Source organism: Nelusetta ayraudi, unplaced genomic scaffold (genome assembly GCF_046127955.1).
Source record: "Nelusetta ayraudi isolate G7.1 ecotype Tasmania unplaced genomic scaffold, CSIRO-AGI_Nayr_v1 ptg000042l, whole genome shotgun sequence".
In the NCBI taxonomy this organism is placed as follows: Eukaryota; Metazoa; Chordata; class Actinopteri; order Tetraodontiformes; family Monacanthidae; genus Nelusetta; species Nelusetta ayraudi.
The window spans coordinates 2243580-2254189 of NW_027466092.1; the positions used below are offsets into that span (position 1 = coordinate 2243580).

General features: G+C 40.9%; 1 protein-coding gene and 1 long non-coding RNA gene across 3 annotated transcripts; one reads left to right on the top strand and one right to left on the bottom strand.

Moving 5' to 3' along the window:
• Positions 1 to 4162: 4162 nt before the first annotated feature.
• Positions 4163 to 8117, bottom strand: LOC142893253 (desumoylating isopeptidase 1-like). The gene is made up of 6 exons (XM_076033649.1): positions 7889 to 8117; positions 7744 to 7765; positions 7107 to 7176; positions 6888 to 6997; positions 6015 to 6137; positions 4163 to 5476 (listed from the first exon to the last, which is right to left on the bottom strand). Exons 1-6 carry the CDS (start codon positions 7974 to 7976, stop codon positions 5395 to 5397), a joined length of 495 nt encoding a protein of 164 aa, XP_075889764.1. The 5' UTR covers positions 7977 to 8117; the 3' UTR covers positions 4163 to 5394.
• A 318-nt stretch (positions 8118 to 8435) lies between these two features.
• LOC142893254 (uncharacterized) lies at positions 8436 to 10371 on the top strand. 2 transcript variants are annotated; one of them, XR_012927679.1, is made up of 2 exons: positions 8436 to 9861; positions 9939 to 10371. It is a non-coding gene; the product is annotated as an uncharacterized LOC142893254 (long non-coding RNA). The 2 variants fall into 2 exon arrangements; XR_012927678.1 differs by having other exon boundaries at positions 9958 to 10371.
• Positions 10372 to 10610: the final 239 nt, after the last annotated feature.

The following is a 10610-nucleotide window of genomic DNA, read 5'->3' on the forward strand; positions in this document are numbered from 1 at the left end:
TAGTGAACAAGCAAGGAAAACGTTGAGAAACCATTTAGATATATGATGCTGCAAGCATGTGAATGTTGAGTGAACAAGCTAGACATGCTAACGTTAGCTAAAACTATGTTGGATACAGTGCCCCAGCATCTAACTTGGCGGTCCCTTCATTTCAATGGCTTGTTCACCCAACACATCCACCGAAAACGTTCCCCATTTCTAAATGGCTTCTGGGTTACTTCTGCATTGCGTGGCCCAAAGAGAATGTGCAGTTGTGTCATTTCCCATCACGCCTTCGTAACTCACTTGATGCATCGAGAAGTATCAGCCAATAAGAACCATGGATGTATTCTAAGAAGTGGATACCAGACCGACAATATGGTGGCGCGCAGATTTTTCCCAGTGGCCACTCGAGGTACCGCAACAATAAAATCCCATGGGCACAAAAAGCAATTTCCCCATAGACCGCAATACAAAAATAGACGCCTTGAAAACAGCTGACAGGATGACTGTGACCTGAAATGCGATTCATAGCAAATCTTTCTATTGTAGATTTTTTTTACGTATGGTCTTTTAGTCGTTTAAAAATCACAACATTGTACATGCTGCTGAGTCTCAGCTCGTTCTGATTGGCTGCGTTCTGACGTGTCTGTAAGTGATGTTCTCCAGAATGGCTCTGATTGGCCAAATAGATCACGTGGCTTACAGAGGCATGATGGGAAGTGACATTTCTGCACATGCTCTATGGGCCCATTAATGCGGAAGTCCAAAACTTTTTCGGCGTATGTGCTTTCAACTCCATTGAAATGAAAGGGTCCTGTCACGGTCGTCCTGTCAGCCGTTTTAAATGCGTTTATTTTTGTATTGCGGTCTATGGGGGAAATGCTTTATGGGCCCATGGGATTTTTTTAAATTTATTTTTTGCTGCAGTACCTCAATTGGCCACTGGGAAAGATCGGTGCGCCCCCACATTGCCAGTCCGGTATCCAGTTCTTATAATACATCCATGATTTTAGCAGAGCTTTGTGGCGGAAGCAGGTCCGTCACATGGTGATGAATTCTGGTAACAGAAGGTGACCAAGTTTTAGAGTTATAACCAGCATAATTGTAGCTAACGTTAGCATTCATTCCAAGCATGTCTCATGCTATTTACATGTGTTTTCTGAAGTTGCAGCACGTTTTCCCTCTGTGGCGGTGGTTACTTCTCACTATTCATAACAGCGGTGGGACAACTTTGAGAAGTCAGAGATTCACTAACATTCACACCTGGCCAGGCCAGACCAGCTTTGTCAACAAAATGATAGAAAGAGCTCCGAATAAGTGGAAGTAAACGGAGAGGGCGCGCGATGCAAGGCTCTACCCCTTTTTTTTATTTTTTATTTATTATTATTACCTTAAAAACAACAATTAAAATTGCATATTCCTCCTTCATGTTTCCCCCTACATCTCGTAGATACATCTCTTCCATTTTGCATCTCTCCGTCTGACTCCCTCTGCAGCTGGTCTCTCTCCTCAATTTCCCCCTCGCAGCTCTCGGCTTCTCCCACCCTGCCTCCACAATGAAGCACTTTGCATTGTGTGCCATTGGGTCCAGCGTACACGGACGGCATCCCCGGGGTCACATTAACTCCGTGGTGAGGACAAAGCCACCATCACGTCAGTTCCCATCAGCCTCCATCCCGACCACAGAGACAGAGAGGGGGCAGAATTAAAGCCAGAGGCTGGGACTCTTTAGAAAAGAGGAGAAAGGGAGGAAGGGGGGAGGAGAATAAATAAGTGGTGGGGGGGAAACAAACGTAAACGGGTGTGTTTTTGCCTCCCTCGGGGGGGAAAGGAAGAGGAAAGGAGTCACTGTGGCTCTGGGTCTCTCAATACTGAGCTGTCTGGGTCGTAATTCGGAGTGTTTGGACATGTGCGGATGCCCGTGTGTGAATTCAGACTCCCAGGCGCCGTTGCATGAGGATTTGCTGAGGCGTTCCAAGCCTGGAGCGTTAGACATTTCTCATCTTGTCTTTAAGCGCGGACCGAAAGGGACACAGCAGAGCTGCTGCTGCTGCTGCTGCTATAAACATGCAACAGTTTCTGCAATATATTCACTGTACTTGTTGATGAGCGTTTATGGCTCCCAAACCCTCAGGAACTGCACAATGAAGTGACCTGCAAAAGATTTAGTGCACGCGTGTCCTGAAATGACTGATTTTTATTTAAAAATGAAAGAGGACAAGGTTTTGTTACACTTCGGTGTTTTATTCCTCAATATTGCTTGCAGCGGCGGATATTTGGCTTGTAGTGGAGGCAAACAAAAAGTCTTCAATGGAAAATCATGTAATTACTGACACACAGGAGGACACATGTTCAACTTTGAGTTTGCAAACAAATTTGCTTTTTGTTTTCTTTTAAACTTCCTGTTGGAGGATTTTCTTTCTTCTTCAAATATTGTCTTTTAAACTCAAGTTTTGTATCAGGCAATGACTAACGTGTTTTTTTTTTTTGTTTTTTTTTTTTAAATTGGACACATAATTAGCAGTATTAATGTGGAGGTCAGAGTGACCCAGTGTGGACCCAAAGTCAAGCAGTTTAAGCTCTTGCTGGCTCTCTAGAAACGCCTGCCGAGGGCTCAGTTCACCAGCTGCTTGAAGAGCATTCTGCTACAAACGGCTTCCTGGTCCAACTTGAAGGCCCAGTATGTAGGATGTAGTTGCACTTACTGGTCGGAAACTGTATCGCAAAAAATAATGTCAAAGCCTGTTTCCCCCACTTCCACTGGATCCAACACCTTTCTCCCACCAGCTGTGACGTTGTCGTAAAATCACAATTTGTCCACCTCCCAACAGGTGGATCTGCTCTTTATGTAATATAAAATTAACTAAATGTTCTGTTCCAGTTAATGTCAGTAGATCCCCTTAAACGTCACATGTTGGGCCTATGAGGCGATGAAATAACTTTGCCCTGACAAGCTCCTCCTGCCGTGACGTCACACACCTGAAAGAACAGCAACCTTCTCATGTTTTTATAAGAAAAAAAAAATTGTTTCCCATTTGTTTTTTAATCAAAGTTTCACACCTGTGACAGTTGTAGCTCAACCCCATTGTCAGAGAACACTATTCTGTTTGTATATACGATGTACATATGTCTGCCTGACACGGTTGTTGTACTTCTTTTTTTTTTTCTTCTTCAAATAAGGGCTTTATGAACCGTTGTTTTAATTCTAAATGTTTTAATGAAACCACTGCCGATGTCTTAGCCCAACAGGTTATTAACAACAGCAACGACTAACACAGCGCATAGAAAGATTTACATTTGCGCAGCTGTGTAGATCATCACACGTGCAATACAGAGAGAGAGAGAGAGAGAGAGAGAGAGAGAGAGAGAGAGAGAGAGGGCCAGCAGTGTTGCACTGCGGCACACATTCAGTTTAATGCAGCACACTGACTGTAAAGCGGGCAGGACGTCCAAAGCGTTGATAATCTCTCTGTTGTGTGGTTCCAAATATGTGAAGACGTGGCGCATGGCGTACTTGCGTGAATGCAGCAGTTTCTCTCTCCATAAGAGAGGCTTAAAGGCAGCGCTGGGAATACTAATCTAGTCATCGTCGCTGGTGCTCATCATGGTCTGCTGTGTCTTTTTAACAAAAATGACTCATGGAGGAGATAAAAACCAGTGCTGATACACAGTGTATATTATTAGACCAGTGATGTTAATGTTTGTAGCAAAAGGGTGTATATGCTGTGTCAAACAACAACAACAAAAAACTTACCCATTTATAGTCAAAACATCCAAGAAATGTCTGCTGAAGAGGACTGTTTTGTAACTGATGCCGCTGCCAAACATGAAAAATTAAAAACTGGTTCATTCATTTACGGTTGTACACGTGTGACTTTCAAGCGTTTTGGCCATCAACGTGAACAAATTCAAGGTGTACTGATGGAGCGAGTTCAACGGTCCTTGCTAAAGTCAGTCTCTAGCGCCATCCTGTGGCCGACCGTGAAACTGATCTGATTTTCCAATAAATAAAAATAAAAAAAATCTGTGAAAAAAATCTACAACTTGGCAATTAAGAATAAATAATAAAAAAAAACATATTCTAAGCAGCAGACAAAAATACACAAATGAGCCACTGGTGTCAGTACTCCAATGTCAAAGGATGACGCCTGGAAAATGAGTCATTTTAAAAAACAACACGCCAGTTTTGTAACAATTCAGGATGATTTAATTTGAACATGACAAGTTTGTAACAGTACTGTTTTTTAGAGGTTTAAAATTGTATAAATAAGTGTCATGGTGCTAGTGTTGTCACTAGTTTCTTAGCATGGCTGGTCAGTTCAGGAGAGCTTAGACAATGACATTTCAGAAATATATTAGAATTAGAATAAGTTCAATTTAAACAACAGCAAGTGCTTCCAGATTTGATTCAAGGCGCTAAAAAAAAAATGCAGGCTATTAATGAAAGAACACTTGATTTATATAAATATATCTATATATTTGTGTGTTAAAATATGCCTGCTCTATGAAAGACTTCCAATATTCTTCAATGTCTCAAAATCCTTGGCAAGTAAAATAACAATGTATGAAACAATTGTACACACACTCATCATGAGATGTACCTGAGCTAAAAAGGATCAAAATATAATAAACGCAGTGCTACATTTATAGATAGGTTGAACGTATTTCTATAAGCATATGAATAAGGAAGGACCCAAACAGAATGATAAAATACATCAGTCCTTGTCGGCACATGAGTGTAGAGGACTGTAAAGACTGATCAGGCCCACCAAAACGTTAAAATGCAAAGTGACCTTTGGCCTCTGACAAGGGTAACGATGAAGTGGAGCAAAATGCTTTCCTGATTACAGGACTGCTAGTGGACTCATACAGGGAGATCAGACTAATCTACCAACGCAGCTCTCTGTAAATAATACTCGGTAACAATGAGGATAAAGGCCTGAGTTTGTTAAGTCCATTGGAAGCTGATGTACAAGGAAGGTATAGGCTGCCACCATAGCAATGTGTACAAATTCAAATCATTAGAAAATAACTAAGGTATGTTTGTCCACTAAGATTTTGATTGGGTTCATGTAACGTAATACATGGAGAATTCAACTCAGTATCAAGACTCAAGCAGTTGGCCATCATGAAGAGCATCAGTACAGGATGAAGGAGTAGCTGAGAAAAGAAGGATGACTTTGTCATAAAAAGTGAGATTCTTAACTCAGAGTAGAGAGATATGTAACAGCTGAGTCAACACAAACACCCTCCATCCAAAAACAAATAAATCCATAGCTGCTGGTTATCTGGACATGTAACTTATGGCGAAGTTCAAGCCTCACGCACATCTTTTCTACTGCAATCGCTTGTCAGGGTTTGGCGGGCAGGTCTCCGGTGGCTGGCGGCGTCCTACTTTCCCCCGTAACCTTTCTAGCGACGCCCATTTATGTTGCTGCCACCAGGATTTATGGCCATGGATTCCAGTAAGGGGCGGAGAGCCTGGCCAAAAGGCCTAAAGAGGAAATAAACAGTAAACAGTCCAGTCACACAGTGAGGAAGGCCAAACAGCGCAAGAGAAGGGGAGAAGAGGGGGAGGGAAACAACAAAACGAGCTCTTGTTTGAGAAGTGGGGCACGAGTAGTTTCAAGGTCCTATATGGTACATTAAAAGTGTATGAAAATGTCTATCATTAATATATATATACATATAAATATGATGAACTAAGACTTGGCTTATTTCATGCATGAAGTCTCCCCCGAGTCAAAGTCAAATAACAACACCCCTCAAAAAAGGACATCAAGTGAAAACAACAGTCATACCATCCAAGTCTTGTCTACTTCATTCTATTCTTTTTCCACTTCTCATGTTCACCAATACAGACCATAACAATGAACGCCTGGCAACTTGATTTGGTTACTGTTAATTATTTTAACGACGCTCATCACTTCACGTTGTATACTTTGAATTGATTTTTGCAGCAGAGCGAGCGCAGCAGAGCACCGGGAGCCTAGAGAAGAGCCTGAGGACATTTCATAATTGAGCGGACTCACGTGGACAAAATATCAGATGGGAGGTCAGTGATGTACGACGGGATTTTTCTGCCCGTGAGAAACTGAGCCACCTCGTTGCTGAATACGTTGCAGTTGTGCTCGAAGAGGCTGTATTTGTCGCTGCTGTTCACCAAGAGAACAAAGACAGAAGATAAGAGGCAGGCAGAGACCGGGGGGGGGGGGTGGAGAAGAGAAGGTGGGTCGTGATAAAGACCTTCAAACTAGGGATGCAAATTATCGATTCATTCATTAATCGTTAGTCGATTGACCTCACAGATCGATTAACGATTAATTGGTTAGCTGCGATTTTTCCTGAGAACTTAAATTTCACAATGAAAAACTGTGTCAGGAAAACATTATTTAACCCTTAAATAATGTTAAGGGTCCAATGTGACCCACTTTTACATTAGAGGACAGTAGAAACACCCTCAACATTTATCCTCTGACTTTAAGTTGACTTCTAATGGGTCACATTTCAACTTTTAAAGTTGTTTAAAAGTAACTCGTTCTAGGTATACAGGTATACACCATGCCATTTAACAAAAACAAAAAAAACAGTGTAAAAAAAAAATTCAATTAATTGCAACTAATTTAATTTAATTTAATCGACTATATTCTTAATCGACAATTAATCGATAATCAATTAATTGTTAACATCCCTACTTCAAACACAGAGGAACTTGCAAAATGAAGGCTGGGAAAACTTAAATTATAATAATAAATGCATTATTTTTCCTATTTTTCATATGCAAACTCAAAAAATTATGCAAATTCTAAATTTTCCAAGATCTTTACTAACATACTGTTTTTTTGTTGTTTGTTTGTGTTTTTTTAACACATGCTTACACGCGGTGCTTGAGCCTGAGCCTTTACCTGTACGAGCTCTCCCCCAGTGAGCTCAGGTACTCGGTGAAGATCTCCTCTGGCACCTCCGTGAAGCCCAGATCCACGATGGAGTCAGGCTCGCCGATGACAGTGCCAGCCTCGGATAACAACACATACACGTCATTATTTAGGTGACAAATTAGAAGAAAATGTTACGCGTGATATATTCTATGTACTCGGGAAGGTAACGATGACGTGGATGCTTACAGGTGGACAGTTGTTGATGCCTTCACCTGAGAAGAAGAACTCCTTCCCATGGACAACAATACCAGTGTGCCTGTAAACAACAAGAAACATTATTATGCAAGTATTTTTTAGTTTATTAAGTATTTAGTAGTTAAGTAGTTAAGTATATTAAGTATACTTTGCATTTGAATTCCCCATATTGCAAGAATTTTTCTCATCTTTTTTTAATCGCACCATGCAAGAGTAATTATCCAAATTTTTAGAATTCACCCCCTGTTTACAGCCTCCCTTTCAGTTTTAAACTCCTCTTAAAACTGATGCTTTCCACACACTTGGAAGGGGACACAGACAGGATGACAATGACACCAGGCTGATGGTGCATTCACTAACCTGGGAGAGGTGTCAGTGAGGTATTAGTGCCCTTTGTGACATCATGATTTCCAGAACTGCGTGTTTTAGCAAACACTTTCTGAAAGGTGGGGGAAGCAAAGGATGGAATTTTCTCACTTCCGGGGAGTTCTTTGACGTGATAGAAAAACAGTTTGTTTGTTTTTTTCCCTTTACATGATAAGGGACTTTTAAGATTTCGGGGGTGTTTGTCTTTAATAAGAATGAAGACAGTCGGGTTAAAAGACTACAAAAAGTGAATTGGACCTACCATATGCCATCAAGCTGCATGCCTGAAAAGAAAACAAACAAACAAACAAACAAACAAACCATCAGTTAGATTATCAGTCCGGTCCAATTGTACTTAATTATTATTACCCGGAAGGCCGAGCAACAGGTAAACGGTGAAATCTTACCCAACAAGGCGGGACTCAGCTGTCGGGCCATGCCTCTGGACAGGTCGTAGATGTGAACTTTCACCGGGTAGGCATTAGTTTGCTCCATGATGACAGATCCGAGCCAAAAAAACAATAATAATAATAATTACGAGATCCACAACCTACTCACCAACTTTGCAAACTCACCCACTAAGCAGGTCTGGCTAGCACGACCGACAAGCTACGACCAAACTTTGACCAAACAAAAATGAAAATACTTTGGTGAGGAGATAAAAAAAAGTGGAAAGAAACTCGACAAGAGACTACAGGGGGAGTGCAGCCAGAGTAAGGAGAAGAGCCCCTTCGAACTCCCGGCCGGAGTTATCGGCTACGGACAGGCGGTGCTGGGTCACCGTCCCGCCGTACGCAACAGCAACAGTGACGCTGTCAAAAAAAAAAAGCCGTTGCACTGTTGTCACGTGAAAAGATAGGCGGCATTTCTTTTTCTTCGTTTTCTGGCAGGCAGGCTGGAAGCCAGTAGAGCAGTGTCGCCACCCACAGGTTCACGGTTAGCCCGTGAAATGACTTTCTTTTTCAGCAGTGAGTAATCCTCACTTGCTGGATTAAAGTGAAGAACGGGCACGAGCTTTCAGAATCCGAGTTATATTTTGCGTTTACTATCTATTCGAAGTTTATACTAAGCCAGAGAAATTGTATTAGTGCTTCTGGGCAAGATTGCGTATTTCTTTAAAGTGCAAATATCACGAAGACAGGCTCTTGGTGCAAGTTACTATACAGCCTGCTAGCGGTGAAGAATAAACAATTACTTTCTGAAGCGGTCGCGGATGTTTGTGCTGGAAAAACAGATTCCTCAAGTCCTTGGTGAGTGTCGTGGGCCAACATTGATATTTATCGGAAAGAATCTTGATCCCATTTGACCCAAACAAGTTGTACTTCAACCTGAATATGGAAGAAGCAAAGCGTAATGCTACCCAACAAACTTAAACGTAATATTGCACATATGCGAAATCAAACTTTAAACAAAATTAATAATTAAATAAATATAAAATGTCAATTATAATTATATGCCTCTTTTTTAAGTGCAGCCTTCTGATTTCTACAGAAGCGTACAGTCGTACATTCATTAAATATTTTCTACTCGTTAACTCGGCGTGAATAAGCAAAAAACAAAACAACAACAACAAAAAAAACGTATTAATGCTTGACGACTTAGGGCTTCCGTAGTAAGCGGTCGTTCCAGGCTGTCGCGCAACCCGATGTGAGTACCTGCCCGAAGTGAGTCGCGCAAGCGCAGTAGATGCGGAAGTGAAAAGCGTATGCGCGGATGTACGACCTTTTTACGACTGCTTTAAGCTGTTTTCAGACTGTCGCTACCCGATGAGAGTAAATGCGCGACTCGCTTCGGGCATGTACTCACATCGGGTTGCGACAACGTCGACACTCAGATCGGGTAGAGTCTGAAAACAGTCTAAAACAGTCATAAAAAGGTCGTACATCCGCGCATGCGCTTTTCACTTCCGCACCTACTGCCCTTGCGCGACTCACTTCGGGCAGGTACCCACATCGGGTTGCGATGTGCTTATGTATGTATGGCGGTGGTGGTAATGGTCATGATGCAGTGCACATGATGAACCTTAAAAACTATATATGTAGCCTAACAATTGGTTTTGATGATGAGACCATCTCCTTGGGCTCCAGAAGGAATGAGGTATCATGTCAAGCTTGTTGAAGTTCTTTTCAGTCTATAATATTGAGAATTAATGGAAGGACATTCCCATTATTCGAATTTTCCACTGTGCTAGTTCTCATGTGTTCACAGAACTCACAAGTTATCAGACAATTGTATGCCCAGCATCTACAGCGGCAAAAACGAGTCGATTTGGTCATACAATACAAGAAGAGAACGATTGAAGACCTTTTATTAGAGTCTGAAATAAAAAGGAAAACGATAAGAAAACTCGACCTTGAAATAAAAAAAACTTGAACGGGAGGTGAGTCAATTTCAATGCACACTGTATGCTGACTGTAACACAAATTTAATAATTATTGTTCTCCTTTTCTCTCCCAGGTCCAAGAACATGACACAGCTTTAAAAAAAAAAAAAAAAAAAAAAAAAAAAAAGTTCAACTGAATTATGATGGTGTCTGTTTGTTTCGTGTATGCACCTTTCAGCCTACAATGAGATGACTCTAGGAACTCAAATTGTGACAGTTTTTTTTAAAATCTGTAATCCTACCTTAGTGCTATTATTGGTTGTAAAATCAAACACCGGCATCATTCATAAGGTTAGAAGAAAGGCAATTGCTGTATCCTGAAATTCAATTTCTCAGAAATATTAAACACATTGAAACAGTTTAATTAGTTATTCTTTAAGGTAGTAGGTGTCACAATGACATTGAATTGAAAAAAAGGTACCACAATAATAAACCAACCATTTTGCAGTTTGTGAGGCATGATGGTGTAAATAAAAACCTCAATAAAAGAACCTCATGTTACTCTTTGATGTGTATTCATGCATATCCAGGTTTCGTGAAACGGGCCGTGTACCTCACTCTCTTTACCACGTTCTCACATACGGCGGCGTGTATGATGTTGTTATTATCATTATTATTATCATTATTATTATTATTATTATTATTATTATTATTATTATTATTATTATTATTTTTGCTGCCTCCCTTCTAGCTGACAGTGAATGCAAACGGCTAAAGAAGTCGCTAAAATGTTCATACTCCTGAAA

Coding starts and splice junctions, on each gene's coding strand:
- LOC142893253 (XM_076033649.1), bottom strand. CDS start 7,976: ATGGAGCAAACTAATGCCTACCCGGTGAAAGTTCACATCTACGACCTG. Junction 6,138..6,887: donor CTGGGGGAGAGCTCGTACAG/GTAAAGGCTCAG, acceptor CTTGGTGAACAG/CAGCGACAAATACAGCCTCT. Junction 5,477..6,014: donor CCATCTGATATTTTGTCCAC/GTGAGTCCGCTC, acceptor TTTCCTCTTTAG/GCCTTTTGGCCAGGCTCTCC.